General features: G+C 45.5%; 1 protein-coding gene across 4 annotated transcripts in view; it reads left to right on the forward strand.

Moving 5' to 3' along the window:
• The first annotated feature begins 14,073 nt into the window (after positions 1-14,073).
• The window catches only part of ulk1b (unc-51 like autophagy activating kinase 1), a 42,913-nt gene continuing 32,986 nt past the window's right edge, over positions 14,074-24,000 (forward strand). For all 4 annotated transcript variants that reach the window (XM_063210214.1, XM_063210216.1, XM_063210215.1 and 1 more), the window contains exons 1-4: positions 14,074-14,737; positions 15,566-15,658; positions 15,752-15,793; positions 22,933-22,965. In XM_063210214.1, coding sequence (XP_063066284.1) covers positions 14,648-14,737; positions 15,566-15,658; positions 15,752-15,793; positions 22,933-22,965 — 258 coding nt within the window. In that variant the 5' untranslated portion in view covers positions 14,074-14,647. The remainder of the gene's footprint in view (positions 14,738-15,565; positions 15,659-15,751; positions 15,794-22,932; positions 22,966-24,000) is intronic.

Consider the following 24,000-nt stretch of genomic DNA (forward strand, 5'->3'; position numbering starts at 1 on the left):
AGCCACTTAAAGCTGTAAGCTAATTTCCCTTCCATGCTCTCATCATTCATTCATCAAAAAAGTATGTTATAAGTATGTAGCAAGGCTTGACACTGGCACCTGCCAACCAGCCAGATGCTGGTAAAACGTGGCTGTGGCTAGTAACAGTTTCTGTCTCACTAGCCACTTTGACAGGTAAATTTTCTTTGGTGTGACAAATCACAGTAGTTCCATCGATTCTTTGTATTTAAATGCAAGAGTATTCTAAAGACAAAAAAGCTGACAACAAAACTCCAGTAGAAAGGCTAAATGGCTAGTGACTCGGGGAAACAACTAGCCATAGTGGCCGGTGAGCAAAAAAGTTAAGAAAGTCAAAAAGGTTTTTTAAAAAAGCCCTGGTATGTAGCCTGTACAGTGCTATACATTTCTGGCAGCATCAGTTTTGCAAAGGACATTATAGCCTACTGCACAATCCTTGTAATTATAACAATTATACAATGGTGGAACAGAGCTGGTTCTGCACAAGAAAGGTTGCATGTTCAAGCACCAACTTGCCTGATCGCATAGATTCCTTGAGCAAGATACCTAATCCCAAATTGCTCCTGGTGATTGGCACTCTGCATGTCAGCCAGGGCTGGACTGGGGGAGAAATGGGGCCCGGGCACTTTGGGATTAAAGGGGCCCCTGATAATTACTGGCACAGAACTGACACACCGGTGCGCCCCGAACCCTTGTGCGCACCTATTTGCAGAAATGTTTATAGGCCCACGAGGGTACAGGCCCCACTGGGAAATACCCGCTATGCCAGATGGCTAGTCCAGCCCTGCATGTCAGCCTCCCACACCATTGTGTGAATTAGTTACGTAATGTCATTAAGAAGCTTTTTGAGTTGTCGTAGTGGAAAAGCACCATATCCATACAGTCAATTTACCTTGTAAATGCAGTCAGTGTTTTACAATGGGAAACACAATTGCCAATTTACCTGTACACTGTTTCATATTTATATACATTTAAATGAAAATGAACAAATGGCATTTAAATCATTTGAAAGTTTCTCATCACAGTTAAATCAGTGAAGTGCATCTTCAGAGGAAATAAATACTGTTCTTTTGGGCTATGTTAAGTTAGCAGTTTAGTAATCCTATCATTCACTCCATAAAAAGTCCCCAAATTTGAGGAGATCCTGAGGAGGGCTGTGGCCTTCTCTTACCCTTGGAGGGAGATGTAAATCGACTGTAGCATACGGATGGCAAGGCCAGTGGTCCCCAGGGTTTATATCCTTGGGAAAAATGTTCAGCAAGGTACTGTTTTTGTTTTTTCACATGTAAGTGTAAACAAACGGGCATATAAATTAGAGATGCTGGAACTTTGCAAAACTCCAAAACACCACGTCACCACAACTTGCTCGGGGCAAAGAGGAAGAAAAAATAAACTAAAATGCAAGTTAGATGCCCAAACAAAGGCTTGTGGGAAGCGATCTGTGCATAAATCAATGGAAGACATGCAGAGAGAAGGGCCAGGGGCTTCAGGGCTGGCATGGTTTATGCATACAACACAACGCGGTGGGGGCTGGGGGTGCATGAAAACAATATATCCTGTAGCACAATCATCTGAAACAAATCTCTCTGAGCATTGAGGGGGGTGCACAATTAGTCAACCTTGGTGGGAAGGGATGAGAGGAGAATATGGAAAACATTTGTTCTGTTCTGAGGCCATCCATGGGGAAAAACAAAAGGGTCTGCATATTTGAATGTGCTGAATGATAAAAGGTGCTCCGTTTTCGAAAGGATCTGTGTGTGTGTGTGTTAGGGTCGACTCGGGGATTGAACCCAGGTCGCTGGCTTGGCAGGCTGGTGTGTTACCGTTACACTACAGTTCAGTTGGCTTGAAAAAGACCCAAGTGCAGAGGTTCCAAAAATCAGAAGTTCCAAACGAAAAATGAAGTTCTCTTTTTATTTTTTCAAAAGCTCAGAAGATCCAAAAAACTCAGAAGATTCAGGTCAGAGGCATTCGGCATGAAAAAGAAACAAAAAATCCAGGATTAGCAAAAATAGCAAAATTGGCAAAAATGCTTGATAAACACAAAAGGCTCTTCAACAGTTCAAAAAGTAAGAGCATCAAAAAATCCAAAATGCAAAAAGTCTCAGAAAGTTCAAGGGGAAAAGTTCAAGGTATAGCTCACCAGCAAAGTGGACGTGAAACAAAGACTCCGTGACAGACAACCAAAAAACAGGGCTTAAGTAACCAGACTAATTGTTCACATGACAAACACAAATGGCAACAGGTGGTAGAGGAACAAAAATGGAGGGAAAACTAAATGAGAAGGCGGGGCAGGATCACATGACAGAAAATAAGGCACATGTCAAACGAAAACAAACACACAATCAAAACAAAGGGAAATGACAGGTGTCCCACAGCGATCCCTAGTGGCCAGAAGGGCCATGGCACCTAACAGGACCCCCCCCTCTACGAACGTCTCCGGACGTTCCTCGGACAGTCAGGGTGCGCACGATGGAAGTCCTTGCAAAGGCTTTTGTCCACAACATCCCGGGCCGGAACCCAGGACCGCTCCTCCGGGCCATAGCCCTCCCAATCGACCAAGTACTGCAGGCCGCCTCGGACACGGCGGGAATCGAGGAGCCGGCGGACCGTGAACACAGGCCCACCATCAATGATGCGGGGGGGAGGTGGGGCTTTGGGGGCCGGGGCATGAGGTGAGCACAGGACAGGGCGCAGCAGGGAGACATGGAATGTGGGATGAATTCGAAGGGACCGGGGCAACTGGAGTCGGTAGGAAACGGGGTTGATTCGACGAACCACCTTGAAAGGGCCAACATAGCGGGGGGCCAGCTTGCGGGACTCGACACGAAGGGGGAGATCCTTGGAGGAAAGCCAAACCCTCTGGCCGGGGCGGAAACGCTGGGCCGGCCTCCGGCGACGGTTGGCCTGGGCCTGGGCTGACCTGGAGCTCCGCAGCAGCGCCTTGCGTGTGTTCCGCCACACCCTCCGACAGCGCCTCATGTGGTGTTGGACCGAGGGGACCCCAGCGTCAACCTCCTGCTCTGGAAACAGAGGAGGCTGGAACCCGAACTGACACTGGAACGGAGACATGCCAGTCGCCGAAGACTGAAGGGTGTTGTGGGCGTACTCAGCCCACGGCAGCCAGGAACACCAGGACGCTGGGTTGTCCCTTGCCAGACTCCTCAGGGTGGCCTCCAGGTCCTGGTTAAGCCTCTCCGTCTGCCCGTTGGACTGTGGATGGAAGCCCGAGGTGAGGCTGGCCGTGGCACCCAGGAGTCTGCAGAACGCCCGCCACACCCGAGACGTGAACTGCGGCCCACGGTCCGACACAATGTCCTGCGGGAGTCCGAAGACTCGGAAAACATGGGCAAATATCAGTGTTGCAGTCTCAAAAGCAGAGGGAAGTTTAGGTAATGGAATAAAGCGACAGGCCTTAGAGAACCTGTCAACTACTACAAAAATAACGGTGTTACCTTCAGAACTCGGGAGGCCGGTGACGAAGTCTGCAGACACATGGGACCACGGCCGTCTCGGGATGGGCAGAGGGCGGAGCAGGCCTTGAGGACGCTGGCGGGGATTCTTGCTCTGGGTGCACACTTGACAGGCCATAGCGAAGGCTTTCACATCCTTCTCCATGTCGGGCCACCAGAACCGTCTGTTGAGGAACTCGAAGGTCCTCAGGGACCCCGGGTGTGCAGTGAGGCTGGACGAGTGGCCCCACTGGAGGACCTTGGCCCGTACCTGGCTGGGGACGAACAGGAGACCTGGAGGGCCTGTTCCTGGATCAGGTTCTTGACGTTGGGCCCGCTTGACAGTAGTCTCAATGCCCCACCGAACCGGGGCAACTATGCGGGAGGCTGGGACAACAGTGCTGACCTCTACATCGTTGTCATGTGTGGAGAACTGCCTGGACAATGCATCTGGCTTGGTGTTCTTCGAGCCTGGACGATAGGAGAGTGTAAAATCAAACCGGCTGAAGAACAACGCCCAACGGGCCTGGCGAGGGTTCAGACGTTTGGCTTGCTGGATATATTCAAGGTTCTTGTGGTCCGTCCACACAAGAAACGGGTGCTGCGCTCCCTCCAGCCAGTGCCTCCATTCATCCAACGCCATTTTCACTGCCAGCAGCTCACGATCTCCAACGTCATAACGGGACTCTGTAGGACTGAGGCGACGAGAGAAGAATGAACAAGGATGCAGTCTCCCGTTGGAGCGTTGGGAGAGAACAGCGCCGACTCCTACATTGGATGCATCCACTTCCACAATAAAAGGCTGGGACGGATCAGGGAGGACCAGCACAGGGGCAGAGGAAAAGCGATGCTTGAGATCCTGGAATGCTTGGTCAGCCTTGGGTGTCCAAAAGAATGGGGCACTGTCCTTCTTGGTGAGAGCTGAGATCGGTGCGGCCACTGAGCTGAAGTTCCGAATGAATTTGCGGTAAAAGTTTGCAAAGCCAAGGAACTGTTGAACTCCTTTCACGGATGTTGGTGTTGGCCAATCCCGCACAGCACTTGTTTTGCTGGGATCCATCTGGACCTGGCCATGTCTTAGGATGAAGCCCAGGAAAGAGGCCTCAGAGACGTGGAACTCACATTTTTGGGCCTTCACGTAAAGGTGGTTTTTCAGCAGCCTTTGTAGGACGGTTCGCACATGGTGTTGATGCTCTTGCAAGGACTTTGAAAAGATTAAAATGTCGTCTAAATAGACAAAAACAAAACGGTTGATCATGTCCCTGAGCACATCATTAATGAGGGCCTGAAAGACAGCTGGGGCGTTGGTTAATCCAAAAGGCATGACCTGGTATTCATAGTGCCCAGATGGAGTGTTAAAGGCTGTCTTCCATTCATCACCTTGCCTAATTCGAACAAGGTGGTAGGCGTTTCGTAAGTCCAACTTCGAGAAGACAGAGGCACCCTGGAGTAGGTCGAAGGCGGTGGACATAAGCGGTAGTGGGTAGCGATTGCGGATTGTGATTTTGTTAAGGCCCCGGTAATCGATGCAAGGTCGCAGCCCACCATCCTTCTTGCCAACAAAAAAGAAGCCAGCGCCAGCAGGTGATGTAGACGGCCTGATGAATCCTGACGCCAGAGCATCCTCGATATATTCCTCCATAGCCTTGTGCTCTGGCAGAGAGAGGGAGAAGAGTCGTCCCCGAGGAGGAGACGTGCCTGGAAGTAGGTCGATGGCACAATCGTAGTGCCTATGAGGAGGAAGAGAAGATGCTCTTTTCTTGCTGAAGACCTCTTTCAAATCCCAGTACTCGGAGGGAACTTGGGACAACTCGGTGGGATCCAGAGACTCGGAAGGCGACACTGGAGGATTTGAAAAGAGGCAGGTGGCGTGGCAGGTAGGACCCCATTCCAGGACTTTGCCAGTTACCCAATCGATGTGTGGGTTGTGACGGGTAAGCCAGGGGGTTCCAAGGACCACAGGAAACTCAGGGGAGTGAATGAGATGCAGCGAGATATCTTCTTGGTGGGCTTCAAACTGGAGACGAATAGGAGAGGTTGCATGACTGACTTTGCCATTTCCCAGGGGCTGGCCATCCAGAGCAGACACGGAGAGGGGCAGCTTGAGGGGAACAAGAGGAATTTTGAGTTTGAGGGCAAAGTTAGAGTCAATAAAATTCCCTGCTGCTCCAGAGTCAACAAGGGCTTGACAGGTGTGAGTGCCTTCACCCCAAGAGATGGTAATGGGAAGAAAGACTCCTTGGCCAGGGAACTCGGGAGACAAGGTAGCTCCCGTCACAACCCTCCCTCGGCTGGACGGGAGAGCTCTTTTCCCGAGAGCTCAGGGCAGGTGTCTCGGAAGTGTCCCTTTTTCCCGCAGTATAGGCAGCACCTTTCTCTTCTCCGGCGTTCCTTCTCAGCTGCAGACAGCCGTGTTCGTCCAATTTGCATGGGCTCAGTGGTGTCTGGGATGGCTGGAGTGGAGGACCATGGAGGACCCGGAGGAGCATCAGGTGTTCTTCGGGCTGCATCACGGCGACGTTCCCTGAGGCGGTTGTCCAGACGTATAGCATGTGCGATCAGGGACTCCAGGTTGGAGGGACAATCCACAGATGCTAGTCCATCTTTAACTGGGTCTGACAGACCATGGTGGAAGGCAGACACCAATGCTGGCTCGTTCCATCCACTTACGGCAGACAGTGTTCGGAAGGCGATGGCATAATCGGCTACACTAGTCTTACCCTGCTGGATGGACATCAGCTTCTTGGCTGCATCTTCACTAGCAACTGATTGGTCAAATACTCTAATCATGTCTTCTGTGAATTTGTTGAAGTCTGAGCATTCTGGACCCTGCCGCTGCCAGACAGAGGTCGCCCAGGCTCGGGCTTTGTCCACAAGTAGCGTTATCACATAGGCAATCCTGGCTCGATCATTGGTATAGGTGGCTGGCTGCAGTTCGAAGGTGAGTTGACATTGAGTGAGGAAATCCCGGCACTCACCCTGTTTGCCATCATATCGCTGTGGTGCTGGGAGGCGAGGTTGCCGATGTGGGTCCGAGGCTGAAGGATCTATGGCTTGGGCAGGGTGAACAGCAGGAATGGCAGGCTGGGCTGGAGGGTCCACAGGAGGCTGGGTCGGAGGAACTGGAACAGGCTGGACTGGAAGAGCTTGCAGAGGAGCTGTGGTGAGGCCCTGAAGGGCTGTGGCAATTTGTTGCAGCATTTCTTCATGTCTTGTCAAAGCGTGTTGCTGGTTGGTTAACGCTTGGCCATGTGTGTCCATAGTAGATCCAAAGCTGTTGAGAGTCGCCATCAACTTCTGGAAGTCCGAAAGCTGGCCGGGTGGATGATTCTCTGCTGGGTCGGTCATGACGGAGTCTTTCTGTTAGGGTCGACTCGGGGATTGAACCCAGGTCGCTGGCTTGGCAGGCTGGTGTGTTACCGTTACGCTACAGTTCAGTTGGCTTGAAAAAGACCCAAGTGCAGAGGTTCCAAAAATCAGAAGTTCCAAACGAAAAATGAAGTTCTCTTTTTATTTTTTCAAAAGCTCAGAAGATCCAAAAAACTCAGAAGATTCAGGTCAGAGGCATTCGGCATGAAAAAGAAACAAAAAATCCAGGATTAGCAAAAATAGCAAAATTGGCAAAAATGCTTGATAAACACAAAAGGCTCTTCAACAGTTCAAAAAGTAAGAGCATCAAAAAATCCAAAATGCAAAAAGTCTCAGAAAGTTCAAGGGGAAAAGTTCAAGGTATAGCTCACCAGCAAAGTGGACGTGAAACAAAGACTCCGTGACAGACAACCAAAAAACAGGGCTTAAGTAACCAGACTAATTGTTCACATGACAAACACAAATGGCAACAGGTGGTAGAGGAACAAAAATGGAGGGAAAACTAAATGAGAAGGCGGGGCAGGATCACATGACAGAAAATAAGGCACATGTCAAACGAAAACAAACACACAATCAAAACAAAGGGAAATGACAGGTGTCCCACAGCGATCCCTAGTGGCCAGAAGGGCCATGGCACCTAACAGTGTGTGTGTGTGTGTGTGTGTGTGTGTGTGTGTGCGTGCGTGCGTGCGTGCGTGCGTGCGTGCGTGCGTGCGTGCGTGCGTGCGTGTGTGTGTATGCGCACGAGTGAAGGTGTGCATGTGTTATCATATGAAATGAATATTGATGATCTACAAATGGGAACTCTGATGGATTTTGAAGCTATTGCAGTCTTGACCACCACAGCAGTCCTTGACAAAGTGAACAATAGAAAGTGAGCAGAAATAAAATCAAGGTGTTCAGGCCAGGCCTCCTTCTCTATCCAAAGGGAATAGTTTCCCTATGCCGCAAGGGAAAAAATCCAAAATCATTCAAATGTATCTCAACATCCGGGTGCTGCTGTGGTGCAGTATTGAGAGCCAGGGCTGGACTGGGGGAGAAATAGGGTCCAGGCACTATTGGCATAAAGGGGCCCCTCATAATTATCGGTACAGAACCGCTGAAAATATGGGCCCACTAGGATGCGGGGCCCACCGGGAAATGCACGCTATGCCAGATGGCCAGTCCAGGCCTGTTTAGAGCACCTGTATGGGCAATAGTTTGTAGCAATGCAGATTTTAATGCGGTCACATTTCCCATCACACTCATATTCTCCACATTTTTATCTTCATGTCTTTAAAAAGACGTAAAATACCCAGAAAATACTTTAAAATGCACTTTGCAATCATAATATCATCCCCTATCAGTTTATTCCACAGATATTTGAGCTCCGCCGCCACCGCCACCACATCAATCCTTATGTAAGCTGCTCCATGCGAGCGAATCCCACTGTGTCATCCATTCATCATCTAATCTTTTCATCCATCTATCATGGTCACTGAAAGAAGAGAAGTTTTGCTTGCCGAGGGAAATATAAAGACTCTTCCCTGAAGTTGAAGAGATGTATCTGCTTTATAAACTGCTGCCTAGTTTAATCTGCTGTTTAATGGAGTGTGATGGTATAATATAATGACATAAATGCTGAGCTATAGGGAATAAAGAGTCGTTATGATGACGGCAGACTCTAACTCATGCCACATTAAATTCTTCTCCTGGGAGGAGGTATTTGGTGAGATTTAGTGGTTTGTTCTTTAGATCCAGCTTTTTAGGAGCCTGGCTGCCCGCTGCATTGAGCTCAGAGACTTAGAGAGCTCAGGAGGGTCAAAGATGTCCAACATGTCCTTCAGTGCAACGGATACTTTTGCTTACTGTAAATGCAAAAAAATAGATTTTTTTTAAATTATTTTTTTGGCTTGGCTTTCATGCATTCACTTTTCAATTTTTTTTTTTTGAAATGTCATGTTTTTCACAGTTACAGTAAGCAAAAGCATCTGTTAGCACTGAAGGACAGTGTCATGTTGGACGTCTTTGACCCAGGAGTGTGGTCTGCCAAACCTTCCACAGACAGAAGGGCAGATGGGCATTTCTCCATGTGAAGTGTTCTAGCCTTGGTAGTGTGAGTAATGCCCATTTTTCGCGGGATTATCCAGTTAATAATTACACGAAAATTGGGCGCCACTCGTCCTAGTAAGGTTAGAACACTTCACTTTGAGAAACAGAGAATGTCAGAAATCAGGGGTGCATCTCTCAAAGCCGAAGTAGCTAGTCGGTTAGCAATGTTGTATAATATATAGGCCTACTATAAAAGTTGCTAACTCTTGTGTCTCGAACGTTAGCACACAAAGTAACTACTGCTTGGAGTAATGTGCACTCTGAAGTAGTGGTGACTTTGAAAGTGAGGCGCCTCCTATCCGTATCTGGACAGTGAAGTTGAAGTACAGCTGGAGTAGATCCATTGAGTCCAGACATCACCTCAGCCACCCCAAGTAACACACAGCGCTAGTCTACTTCAGAGTGTGACTCCACCCATTAGCTAAACTTGTAGTACATATTTGACCACAAATGTGTCAATATCTTTTAATCCTGTGGTGCAAAAGCGCTGAAAATCAATCGACATGCACACAAAGTCATGATACAGCTGCGAGAGTGTTCAGAACACAAATTCACGTCATGTCATTTGTTCGTGAAAAAAATTCATATCCTTGGAATCTGATGAATCCCACACTAATAATATACTTTTAGCTGTATACCGATTGAATTTCGTGTCATTTCGATGTGTAATTTGTGAAATATTTAGATCAGAAAGTATTGGTTACTCCCGGAAATGCACCAGTGTACTGTCAAGTACTTAATTTTTTTAATGCGAATTTCATTTCATAGCCTAGGGGTATTTACGCTTGTCCATCAATGGGAAGACGCGAGCCACGCGGGTTCGAATCCAGTGTGATGTCGACAACAACTCGTGAAATCGTGTTTTGGACTCTACAGTGTAACACATTTTCCCTTGGCTGCACGTGTGTGTTGGTAAAGCACAAAATAAATAAACTATTTCTGCCAGATATTTCCAAAATTGTGGCACTGCAACCATGTGGATTCGAACCAGCGTGGTTTCTGTTTTCCCATTGGGATGCAAGCGTGAATACCACTAGGCTATGTAATGAAATCCGCACACATTTTTTTTAGGGATATGACAATTCAACAGGTGATTCTCCGAGAGTAACCACAACTTTATTGTCTAAATATTTTACAAATTACACCTCGGAATGAAATGACATCCAATCGGCATGCAGATAATACTGCATTATTGGTGCGGACGGTGTCAGATTGTAATGCCACGGCCGTGTTTTTTCACAAAGAAATTACAGGTGTGTTGTGGAGGAAAGACTCAGGAAAGTAGCCACACTACTTTGGGTTTACTGTGGGAATAGTAAGGTTTCGAGAAATGCACGTATTTCGCCTTGAAGTAAGTAGATAACTACAAAGTACATCTGTAGTTCAATGCTAACATTGGAGAAACGTACCCCAGAGCAGAATCATCAGGTAGAATAGTAAGGCAAGGCAAGTTTATTTATATAGCGCATTTCATACACAGGTGCAACTCAATGTGCTTCACAAAGTTAACAAATGTAAATGAAAGGAAACAGGGAAGAAAGAAGGAAATGAATTAGAGTCAAAAAGCATTTAAAAACATTAAGAAAAATAATAATAAAATAAAATAAAATAAAACAAATTAAATAAAAAATAAAAATAATAAGAATAAGTAATTTAAGCTAGGGGAAAGCATCTGAGAACAGCTTTGTCTTGAGTCTAGATTTAAAGCTATCAATAGTGGGTGCATTTTTTATGTCATCTGGAAGCTGGTTCCAAAGCTTTGAAGCATAGAAGCTAAAGGCTGCCTCTCCACACTTTGTTTTGACTTTTGGAATCACCAGCAAATTCTTCTCCGTTGACCTTAGTGACCTAGTTGGTGCATACAGCTGAAACATATCCAGTAGATATGTGGGTCCCATTCCATTTAGTGATTTAAACACAAGTAGCATAGCCTTAAAATCAATTCTGTAGCTTACTGGGAGCCAATGCAGCGATCTTAAAATTGGAGTAATGTGGTCGAACTTCCTTGTCTTTGTAAGAACCCTTGCAGCTGCGTTTTGTACAAGTTGAAGCTGTTTAATGGTTTTATTGGGGAGGCCAGTAAAAAGACTGTTACAGTAATCAACTTTACTAGAAATAAAGGCATGTATTAGCTTCTCCAGATCATGTTTAGACATCAGGCCCCTAAATTTAGAGACGTTTTTTATGTGATAAAATGCAGACTTAGTAATAGCTTTCATGTGACTGTTGAAGTTTAGGTCACTGTCAATGAGGACCCCAAGATTTTTAACTGTTTCCCTTGCTTTCAGTCCCTTCGTTTCAAGGATAGTAGCAATCTTTTGTCTCTCCTCTCTTTTCCCAAATATAATTACTTCAGTTTTATCTGTGTTCAGCTGGAGGAAATTGTGAGACATCCATTTGTTAATTTGGTCCATGCAATGATAGAGTGATTCAAGTAGCCTAGCCTTCAAATGTCTCTGGATTGAACTGAGAAAGCAGAGCATTTTGGACAAGTGTGTGCAGAAAAAAACACTCCAAAAAACAAGGTAGCCTAAGGTAGTTAGGTGACATTAGCCAAGAAATTGGTCAGACTACTGAAGGATGTTGTCAGAGGCAGGCTCGACAGGTGCCCCTTCAAATGTTTGAGCTAACCAGACAACAGTTTTTTTTTAAAATATGTATGTCGTACAATGTAATTGTTTGCACACTGGTTGGAGAAAGAAACAGTAAAGATTAGTAAAGTTGGTCAGACTGCCTTGTACAATAGGCATTACTTCTCAACCTTGACAATGGGAGTTGGAGTTTCCCAGGTGGGCTTTCAATATCTATTAAAAACACAAATATTGCAATCTCATGAAGGGGGGGCTTTCTTGTTGTCTGGCCCAGGGGCGAATTGGGGGGTGGTGTGGCTTTCTTGTTTTCTGACCCAGGGGCCCATGGAGGGGGGCCTTTCTTGTTGTCTGGCCCTGGGGCCCATGGAGTCATAATATGTGTCTACAGTTTGAAAGCAGAGCTGTGAATTTAGAATGTCTTTTAAAGGCTTTTTGCATTCGGAAGTTCATATTCACTTAGACTACAAAATTAATTTACAAAATTTAACTACAATTAAAGCTTGAAGGCCTACATACATTTTTCACCCCAATACAACATCTGAATAGGCAGTCAGGCAATTTTAAAGAGATTTTTCTTGGCCATGCACGTTGACTTCATACTGCAATCCTCACTCACACACCCTGTGACATACAGTATCTGTACGCAAACACTCTACCCAGTAACGCCACCACGCCCATCTTATACTATCCTGCCATTTCTCTTTCATCCAGAAGACATAATCTATAGGCAGAGACATATGAGATTCCTCAATATAAATGTGCACACTATGCATGGCTTGACATTTAGGCTACTGTACGTTTGATGATAGATATCAATTTGATATTTGCCTGCAGTGAGACAACATCGTGAATATCAGAAGGGAAAAAAAGTTGCATTTATTTCTGGGTTTCAGTTAGTTACTCTATAATGCAGCAGGTGAAAAAAATACATGTGAAGATCATTCTTGATCTTGATCTTGAAAAAGTCATATTTCCTCTGGGCTATTTCATGGGTCTATTTATTTTGAAAGAAATCCCAGATCTCTTCATAACAGCTGCATACCTAAATAGTGCTAATATAAAAGGCATCCCAGTGGAACATTATAGGCTTACATTAGACTTTTCGAAACGAAACCAGGCTAAAAAGAACCACACAGAAATCTCACTCTGGGGGTATTTTGACAGATACCCCACATGGGCTGAACGCTCCAGCTGCAAATATACAGCTCACCACACGGGGGCAGCACTTGACCTTCTAAAGGACAGCAAAGACCAGCACACGGCCAGTTGCATCCAGTAACACGTGCACTGCATACGTGGTCCATTGCTGTCTTAAACATTAGGCTACATAAAGAACTTCAATGTCATGAAAACGAAATAAATGTATGATAATGTTAATAGCAACAATTCCAGTTTTAAAATGTGTCGACTTTCGTATGTTTATCATGATCAAGATGTGCAAGATTAGGCCGTGTGTGTGTGTGTGTGTGTGTGTGTGTGTGTGTGTGTGTGTGTGTGTGTGTGTGTGTGTGTGTGTGTGTGTGTGTGTGTGTGTGTGTGTGTGTGTGTGTGTGTGTGTGTCCGTTGTTAGGCAGTGTTGGGCAAGTTACAATAACTGTAACGCATTACTGATTACATGTTACTGACTTTTCAAAATAATCCCTTACACTACAATGTTACTATATTTAAAATGTAAGGCTTTGGCATTACGCTACTTTCGCCTTACTTTAGTTACTTTCGGCAAAAGAACTGTAGGCCTAAATAACGATCTGGCAGTTTATTACAAATCAAGCTCAAGAGTCATGACTTTTTCACCTCCAATTCAGGAGGTGTTTTAGGCAGCATGCAGACTAACCAGGTTCAGGAATAGCTTCTTTCTGGCCCACCACACTGAATACCACTAAATTCCACGTCATTGCAATGCATTGTAACTTAAGTAATTTAGCATTGTAACTAAATATTACAGACCCCACATTGGCACCCACGGGTCAGACCTCTTAACAGAAGCCTGAGTAAAAGCATTAGGTCGTGTTGACTATGTCATAGCGTGTCGTATGCCTGCTGCTGTCACTGCGGGGCTCTGTCTCAATTGTGATGACCTGTACTGGCTGCGGGGCAGATGGCCACAGTAAGTTTGCACGCAATAGGCCTACTCCTCTCCGAACAGTTCCTGCGCAGCGCATCCCCGTCAGTGGTCCCTTCTCCAACGGACATTTGATCGTCTCCCTGAACATAGCGCAGGGTCACTCATGCCCAAACTTCTGAAGAGATCTGTCCAAAGGGGAGTGTGGGCTGCACGGTCAGTGATGGACTCATGACTGTTGCGGGCCTCTCCTCTGCACATTGACATCCATTCCATCCCTTTTACCAGACACCGATGGGACGCACAGCACCAAGATCTGAGGGCAAACCCCCTGGCCGGGACACGGAATGCGCAACGTGGCCGACATCACAGCCGGAGTACAACACGACATGTCACTGTTTGGCCTACTTGTCGCTTGTGTACAGTTGTTTCGTGACAGCACACTTCCCCTGACGTCAAATTTGAACACGAAAGTATGTTAGAGCGCATGCGCATTCATGCTGGCTCAGCGCAGCTAGGGTCTTTGTTGAACCCAGCGATACATCTATTGCCAAAGCAGAAAACGGATGCTGCATGAGAATATCGATGGCCATAGGTTATCGACTCCATCGTCCATAATAGGGAATTGAGGACTACGACATCTACGGCATTCCTTGGACAGTACAAAGAAAATTGTTACTGAGCTGACATCGTCTTGTATACAAACACAGCCATCCGTCTTCTTAAGGTGGTATTGTGTTGTGTGGTTATTTTTCTTCCTAGCTCAGCTCGACATTTTTTCCATTGCGCTCATGTTTTGCACATTATACATAATGAGAGCGTTTCGCCACTAAAGGAATACTGGTATTCCTTTGGATTTACTAGCTATCATGAAAGAAGATCGCTTCTTTTTGGAAAGGCAGTCGATGGCATTGGGAGAAGGAGTAGGGAGACACCGTTCCAACTGCCTCGACGTTACCTTGGAACAGAGAGTGCCCAAGAGGAGCATCCAGCGGCCTGCCCTGCACTCTGTCGTCAAGTTGCCATTTCATTGAAATAGTGTATCATAGCACCAGTTTGGCATCATGGAGACGGTGGGGAAATTCGAGTTTAGCAGGAAGGATTTGATCGGACACGGAGCCTTTGCTGTTGTGTTCAAAGGAAGGCACCGAGAGGTGAGAAATAACGATATTCCTTTTTGTAGAAAGAAGATGTTATATTCGATTTCTTTCACCCGTGTTTTGGCCGTGCATCTCAATACTGCACTTTGCTGTTTATATAAGCCTTATAACATAGTCATATATTATTGGGGGTGCAAAGCAATCTTAATGGATGCTCTGCTTTAGCCTATGTCACATATTGTCCTTTGGTCACAGCTGTTCCATTCCACCTTAAAAAGGGAGGGCCTGAAAATTCTCTTCTCATGTTATGTCCTGCATCATCACAAGAAAAATAGCAATTAAATGTCGATGTTTTGGGGGGTATATGCAGCACCAGTGCATGCAAACTGTGCACCACTGTGCAATAAGCTGTGCGAGCTTAAATAAATTAATTGTTATCGGTGCGTAATGCAGAAGAATTGGGCTGATTTTTTTGTTGCTATTCTCCTGCTTGGTTTCCTGCTTCCCTGTTGGGGGCAGGGCAAGCTGCTGGGCATTTGACATCAAATAAACAAACACAGTGTGCATTGTGCACTATTGAGCATGAGTTTGCATTAAATATCCACGACAAATGTTTCATTTGAGCAGCGCAGGCCTACATATGCATTTGGGAATATGCCCTGAGCATTGGGCATATGACATAGGCCTGGGCATGTTCATAAGGCTATAGCACGATGAGTTGCTGTAGCCTGCCTCATGACGATATGTCTGGTTCTGTCATGTCATCTGCTTAAAATCCTCGCTGTTGACATGCAGTTGCACATTAATGTGCGTAATTACGCACATTACGCATCATTGTCGCAGTTAAAAGAAGTTAACCAAAGTGTTGTTGTTTACTTTTAGAAACACGACTGGGAGGTAGCTGTGAAGTGCATCAACAAGAAAAACCTGGCAAAGTCACAGACCCTTTTGGGGAAAGAAATAAAGATTTTAAAGGTAATTATATGATCACGCCTCTCGTTTTGTCATTTTGCCATAGTTTCCTGTCGAGCTAACAACGAAGATATAACAAATTGTTTCTCTTTCCAGGAACTGAAACATGAGAACATCGTTGCTCTACATGACTTCCAGGTATGTCGCAGGAAAATCCTCATTTCCACAACTGTTATCCGATGCAATGTAGACGACATCGCCTACGGCATTTGAACGCACAGACACAGAACACATGTCTGTGAATATAGCAATTGTTTTGACCACAGCCTCCAGCTTCGTTCTTGCCAGCCAGCTGCAGTGCAGTCGTTGAAGTGTACAGAGTAGACAGAACAGAAGGCCTACTGGCTGTACATCACGTCACGTGCTCTTCTGTTGACATACCATGTGCTCGTTGTTTATTGGTCCGTTTGTAAGTGCACGTAGGCAAGTAGGCGGTGATGGCTGTTCAACATTAGTGGGTCATTTGGACATTCTGTCTTCACTGATATAACATTTGGGTCAATGACATACAAAGTTTGACAAACGTCTATTGCCCTTGTCCTATCAGAAACCTTGCCGGAATTGAATAGCCATACATGCTAACCAGCAACAGAAAAGCAGATAGGATGTAGGCCTATTTAGGCAAGGCTGATATTATGTCGTTGGTTTTGGTTTCTATATCTCTGTTTTTCCTTCAACCGCAATTTGGCTTATTGAACTGATGCTGTCATAGGCATATGTTAGCCCATGTATGCCTTTCCTATCTTGTGTGTGTGTGTGTGTGTGTGTGTGTGTGTGTGTGTGTGTGTGTGTGTGTGTGTGTGTGTGTGTGTGTGTGAGAGAGAGAGAGTGAGCGTGTGTGTGTGTGTGTGTGTGTGTGTGTGTGTGAGAGAGAGAGAGAGAGAGAGAGAGAGAGAGAGAGAGAGAGAGAGAGAGAGAGAGAGCGTGCATGTGCAGATGGCACGTATGAAACGCGCATGTGTACGTGATGTTTATACTCTTATGCTCCGCTGCACAGGAAATTGTTGGCTTTGGACTCTTAAATAATCACCTGCCTTGAAACTTCAGTATTATACTGAAGGACCAGTCCAAGACCTTAAAAGGAACAGGATCTCCTCACATGTGTAAATTAGCAATGAGGTCTTAGGTCTCTAAGATATCAATCCTTCCTCTCCTCTGTGACACGAAGCGCCAGCTCGCTGGCCATTTAAAAACACACAGGGTCGGCCTTGCGGTTGGGCACTGGGTTACTACGCCGGCGGCCCAGGTTCGATTCCCGATCCGGGTCATGTGCCGATCCTTCCCCGTCTCTCTCTCTCTCCCACACTTGCTTCCTTTCCCATTCTTCACTATACTGTCCAAATAAAAAGTAAAAAAAAAACATTTAAAAAAGAAACCCAACAAGTTAATCTGATGTAAAACGTCCCAGCCTGTGATGCCCCAAGACACATTATTCTCTTCCTGGTCAAGCTACTGTTCTCAGCGCACTGCACCAGTAAGCCCCCTTTCTCCCCTCTAGTGCTTTGTTGTGTTACAGAAATGGTAGGAGTCCAAAGGTGGGAGGACGTCGTGACCTACTTGCCTGGTTAACACCAGACAATCTCTCAAGTGAGATAGTCTGGACTCGAGGCTACCTATGCAATTTCTCATAGGAAAGGTGTGTGGTTTACGACTGCCAAGATGGCCGTTTATAGGGCATTACGAATGTGTCATTTATTTGGCATATTCTTGGATCGCAATACAGTATCGAGATTGTGTATCATGATGTCTCTGTTCGATACAATATCTTTACAGCCCTATTGTGTACTCTGAGAGGAGAAGCTGGCTGAATCTGTGGCTGCTGGTACCCGTCTGCAAAACAGGTGCTGGAAGTGAAGTTTAAATAAATGTCTCTGACTAAAGCCGCAGATGGATATGTTGGAAGATCATACGTTATTCAGTCTTTTCTATCCATGGCACATGTCCCTACGGCTCTCATGCAGTACTGCATGTCCCCAATAAGAAAGCCCAGCCAGAGGCACAGGAAGTAGAGGATGCATAGAGCTGTGGTTCTTAAGTGGAATAGTCTTGGGACCCACAATTTTCCATGGTCATTATGCTGTGACCCAATATTTTGTCGTGCCGTCGGAATCTTCCAATAGTTATCAAAAATAAATTCACATGTTTGATAATATGCATCAGCATTTGTATGCTGACATACAGCATGTCTATCAACTAGTGGAGAGGAGTATTAAACTGTTTCACTCTCTTTCTGACATCACAATCAATGCCGCGTCTTGTTACAGTCAGTGAAATGGAGAATTTATATACATTTTACACCACAGCTCCGCGACCCACCCAGGACCCCTCCGCGAGCCATTTTTGGGTCCAGACCCACCAGTTAAGAAACACTGGCATAGAGATTAATGGGACACAGCAGCACAGCACAGCACAGGGCGGCGTATTCCTTGGTGTTTGATTGTCCTCATTTGGGTCTTTGGAGGAAAAGGGTGTTGTGTCTCAGAGTGTAGTGGAAGGCACATTGCACACATCCAACAGAAAGGCATCAGCTGGTGCCAAATGAAAAATGGCGCATGGAGAAGTAAGGGGGAAGGATCAACACACTGCTTGCAAAAGACGTAACCCTTTAAGACACAGCGTTATATATTTGTTGTTACCAGAATGGGAATGACTGAGTCGTAGTGCATTACTAAAGGCCCTGTGTTATGTCATAGTAGAGTAGCACTATGGTAATTACACTTTCAAGGACTATTACAGCGTGCCTCAGATGGTACGGCGTGCATTAAGGTGCTACTTTATTGGGTGCAACGTTTCGATCATACGTCTTCAGGCGTCTTACAAAGGTTAAAAAACTGAATAAATAGGAGGCCTGCTCTGCACATCTGATTGGAAGTTAGGTAATCAGCTGATAGTCAGCTGTTCTAATTAGAACAGGTGTTACCTGTTACCTGGCTGCAGGCCACCATTGGTTGTAATCACCAGAACAGCTGAGTATCAGCTGATTACCTAACTGCAAATCAGCTGTGCATTTTAAAACATTTATTCGGACTATTTATTCTGACTGTTGACATTTCACTGTGTTCCGTGAGGCACAGTGTAGCAAAGTAACATGTAACTCTACGTACTGTATTTGCCCTGAGCCTTAGGGTTAGGTAAGCACAGAGTTAAGTACCTAATATTACAGGTTTGATGATCCATGTAGTTACACTGATGGAAACATCATAATGTATTACCTTTTTGACTCTTTAATCCCTTTGCAAACATATCCTACTTTTGCTCAGAGTGTGCGCATATAGCGATTTTCCCCAACACCCAGGCAGTCGAATGCATTTCAGTGCGTTTCCCCGTCTCATGTTAATGAAACCAGTTACGGACTCTCCTGGTTCTCATTTTAGTCTGTAATTCTCAAGCAGCTGGGGCCATGTCCCAAAAGAAACAGACACATAATCTTATCATAATATCTGTGCTTGTTTGTTTTGTTGTGCCCTATTCCTCCTAAATTGGTTTGCGTTTTATTTATTTATTGTACCTGCCCTTTGTTTTCACAGACACTGAGATGTTATAGTCTCAGAGACGACTCTGGGTGTCTTTTGCACACTGAGACAGTTAGTTTAATTTCTTTTTGCTAGTGAGCGCTGGCAACGCTTCACAACGCTTCACAGTAGAAACGCAGTATTGTCACTATTAGTTATCTGTGAAGATTTTCATGCAGAAGGGAGAAGAAGGAGACACACACAAACAAAGAGAAATAGGAGAAGTATTGAATATTAAATAATAGAAGAAGTATTAAAAAGCTGAAAATAAAGAAAAGCCAAAGACTTGTGCCTCTTTTCCACTGCTAGTTTTCTGGTTGTCCTCCACTTATTGCTTTTCGAATGAGCTGTGTCATGCCTATTCGAAAAGCAAAAAGTGGCGTCCGAGTCGCGCTTTGTGAAGTCGAGAACCAGAAATCCCCCAGTGGAAATGAGGCATAAGTGGGTAACAATCTTAATTGCATTCAGCTCCTGTGTGCGACTCCTTCTTCTCTCTCCTGAATGGAGCTCCTTGAAGAAGTCTTCTTCAAGCTCTAAAACAAAGTCCTAAAGTGCTTACAACCAAAACTCCTGTCACTAGTTGTCTCAGTCTTTCTGCCTCAATTCCTCCTCTCTCCTTTTTTTTCACCCAAAATTAGTTGGAGATCGGTCATAAGCATATAATTGTTGCACACTCCCTGTGCTGTTCCTGTTTCTGTTAGTCTGTAGTTGATCTCTGTGTTTGTTCTGGGTCCCCTGCTCTGTGCGGTGTTTAGCTAGTGCTGCTGGCCTCTTTATCATAGCATGCCTGCTGCCTGCGTGCCGTGGGGCTGTAGAGGAGAGTAAGCATCTTATCAGCCAGTGTCTGCGAGCACCCAGGCACGTAGCTAGCTAGCTGACTGGCTAATGTTTTTAGTTTGTTTACTTCCTGTCTGAAGTCATCCCCGCCCCCAATTCTATCTCTTTCTCTTTCTCTCTCATTCTCATCCCCCTCTCATCCCCACCCTCTTTCACTTTACCTCTGTCTTATTTATTTATTTATTTATTTTCTCTCTCGCTTTCTCTCTCTCTCTCTCTCTCTCTCTCTCTCTCTCTCTCTCTCTCTCTCTCTCTCTCTCTCTCTCTCTCTCTCTCGCTCTCTCTCTTTCTCCCTCATCCTCTGCCCTATGGAAAAAGGGTGAGTGTATGGGAGAGGTAGAGGTTAGCTCGCTGGGTGTTCGCTGAGTCAGCAGGCCCTCTTGGCTGCCACCAGTAGCCCCTGCTAAGCTTGTGATTGGCTGCTGCCATGGACACAGCGGGCAGATAGTGGGAGGTCAGCTGTTGCTAAGAGATAAGTAGAGTTTTGGAGAGTAGAGTGGTGTCCTGCCTGCCCACAGTGCTGTTCAGAGGCCTGTGTGGGTTCTGGAGGCAGGGGCAGGGGGTGGGGGTGGGAACGGGTGTGATGGTGGGAGGGCATGCAAGCGGAAAGAACACAAGTATCATTAGCTCAACACGTGTGTTTAGTGTGTTGGTTTTGAGACTGGGCGGGGGGGGGCTGTGAGGTCTGTGAGGACTCATGACTCAGTGGAAGCATAATGTGCTTTTCTTCTGCAACACATTGTTTTGTGTGTTTGGCGTTAGATGTATTTCTCTTGTGTGTTTTAAGTAAAACCACCTACTCCTTCATGCTTGGTCATTTTAACAAACATTTTTTTGTTGGCAGCCTTACAAACGTAATAACTGATGAGATGTTCTCACACGAGAACTTTATTACTTCTCCTGAGTGCTAAATGCCAAACAATGTATGTTGAAGAAGTGAGGTGGACGAATTAAGTAAAACTGAAGAGAGTGCTGTCCTTCACTTCTTGAATTTAGCCTCAGACGCTTGACACACTTGATTGTTGTACGCCATGGCATGGAGCAAAAACAAAACACATAGACTAATGTATTGCCCTATATTGTCTGAGCAGTAGAATATACACTTGGCTAGTTTGGTCTGTCAGGTCTCTCTCCATGTGTGAATTCCAATATGCGGACTCCTCTCCTCCCTTGCACAGTTGCCTGCTTGTGACCTCAGGATGACATCACTGACGACAGAAAATGGATTCAATATCTTGCAAAAGCACAATTCTAAAGTCATTTTCTCATTTGCAATCGGGATGGTGAATGAAGAACATCCCCCAAAAATTGTTTTGGCTAGGCTGACAGCAGGGAAACTTGATTGTTTTCTCCACAGAGGCGGGGCGTCAGCAAAACGTGAGGCCACAAGCACAAGTGGAGGACAGGAGTCCACATATTGGAATCCACCCCAGAGTCCTGCACAGGTCCATTTTTTTATACCCGGACCCACCCATGCCCGTGCAGTGCATTACCCACCCACCCGTAAACCCGTGGTAATTTCAAAGTTAAATCCGTACCCACCCGGACCCGTTAATATTCTACCCGTTACCCACCCGTGCCCGTGAAAAAATACTTGAAATGCAGTCAAATTCAGATGCAGTCACGTGAAAGTGACGAAATAGCTGTGTCACTGATGTCACAACGGCTGCGGTGATATCACAAATAGGTAAAATAGATAGATAAATCTAAAAAGATGAAAATCTAAATCTAAATAGATAAAAAAGAAAATAGCCTCCTAGTATTATGACCATTTTGATTGACGTGCTACCCGAGTTACCCACCCGTATTTTAAACTACCCGCCCGCATACCCACCTGTGAAATTTCGGAACGTTAAAACCCACCCATTTGGGTACCCGACCCGATGCAGGACTCTGATCCACCCCACGTTACCTGACCCTACTTGTCTACCCCTCCCACCCTCTTTTTCACATCATTGTTTGCATTCCTGTCACGCTAACACAGAAACGCATGCACAGAGTGTTTTCACCCAATGCTGAATTAACCCTGGATGATCCCCAGCCCGACACCCCAGCCATATGCCAGCCATACTGAGCTGTTGACACAGGGTTGGGGAACCTACGGTCTGAGGCCGTTTAATTCGGTCCCCGATATCATTTTAATGTTATGCAGCTTCACATGAAATATGACATATTTTGTTAAGCAATCTAAGAAATCACATTTGCAATACAATTAAGTGATATCTAGGGTACCTAAGGTGGGGTCTGTTTTAAAGGTGGATGCTTTCAATATAAGCCTAAAGTGCAGTGGGAAATCCTGATTTGTGTTCATCATCGGATGGCCGTTGGAGGACTTTTACGGCCTTTGGAAGAATTTGAAGTGGCCACTTGAATGGAAAAGGTTCTCACCCCTTGTGTTAACAGGTCATAACGCCATACTCCCCTTCCCCAATGGTGGCTTTCTGGACACACCTCTTTGTGCGCACATATCTGATGTCAGGCACATAGACGCTCCTCACCTGCCTAATAGACTTGGTGATTCAATAACCGGTTTGATAATGACAGTGGTAAGGTGACTGAGAAGCCCTGGGTTATGACAGGAAAATACACTGTGACATCCTGTATATATATCTTAGAAGATAAAATTGGCAATGTTATTCATGGAAAATGTTATACTTTCCTCTGTCTTATGTTTGTCAGTTAGAATCTAATATTGGGCTTGTTTGTACAGTACCAGTATCTGGCCATCTCTGTCATTGCTCATCAACTCTTTTATGACACCTGACACATACTGTAGTGTGTACACAAGTTGTAAACGGAGACTGTTATTGTCTGTTGTGTATAAGCACACCTGGCAGTTGGTAATTAAATGTCTAAAACTGCTCTTAAAACTGTCTTCAAAGGTCAGATGAAAGTAGACTGACAGTGTGTTTCTGTGTGTCTTTCTAGGAAACGGCGAGCTCTGTGTACCTAGTGATGGAGGTGAGTCATGCACTGTGCAGATACAGTTCTCCATGGTGTCCTATCCACGTGAAGACACAGGTGCACTCTGCAGATGCAGTATACCATGGTGTCCTATTCACATGAGGACACAGGAGCATGGTGCAGATATCACATGCTGTCCTATACATGGGTTTCCCGTTTGTAAACAATCCCTGGCTGCGCGCCCCTGGCTGCGCACTCTTCAACCTCTGATTGTTGGAAACTGCTGTCACTCAAAAAAAAGTGCTCACGTGGTTGGCTGCTTTGCATCTTGCCCCTCCTCACAGTGTGAATGTTTGTAAACGGGAAATCCATGTATTCACATGAAGATACAGGTGCACTGTGCAGATACGTCATGGTGTCCTATCCACATGAAAACACAGGTGACTCGGACATTGCTGCCTCATGCATCTCCACCAGTGACTAGACAAAGTCTGCTCCTCTGTTCAGTTCACCCCTTGGCATAACAGGTCATGCAGCTGGGAACCACCAGTCATTCATGTTTTGCTCCTTTAACCCCATACATTTCCTGGTTGGCAGAACGACCCCCTGCTGATGCCCTAGATGTTAGGCTCCCACCCTATATCCTTCCAGTAGTTATCAGGAAGACTGAAGTAGACTGGAGTGTGGAAGGCAGAATGCTAAGTAGGTTTAGGAAGGAACTGGCCACAGAGGGAAGAGGCAGGGGTGCGGAGTATGCCAAAGCCACATGCTCTAATACACTGAAGACTTAAAACATCACTAAGGATTTGTTTTTCTTTTGAAGTGAGAATATTAGGCCAAGCTAATTACCCTGTTCTGAGTTACCCAAAGCAGTATTTTGCCTGTGTCTTAACACCATAATTGACCATTCGTTTAGATTGCTATTCACTGACTCAACCTGTTGGTCTCCAATGAACCCTCGTTATTTCAGTCTGAGTTCGTTTCAGATTGAATACGGTGCCTTAACACATTTGTCACATGTATCTCTACCAACTCTATCTTTGACATTCTTTGCAATCAGTTACCCAAAGAATAGTTAGCAGCAAAGCTAGA

Source organism: Engraulis encrasicolus, chromosome 11 (assembly GCF_034702125.1).
Source record: "Engraulis encrasicolus isolate BLACKSEA-1 chromosome 11, IST_EnEncr_1.0, whole genome shotgun sequence".
NCBI lineage: Eukaryota > Metazoa > Chordata > Actinopteri > Clupeiformes > Engraulidae > Engraulis > Engraulis encrasicolus.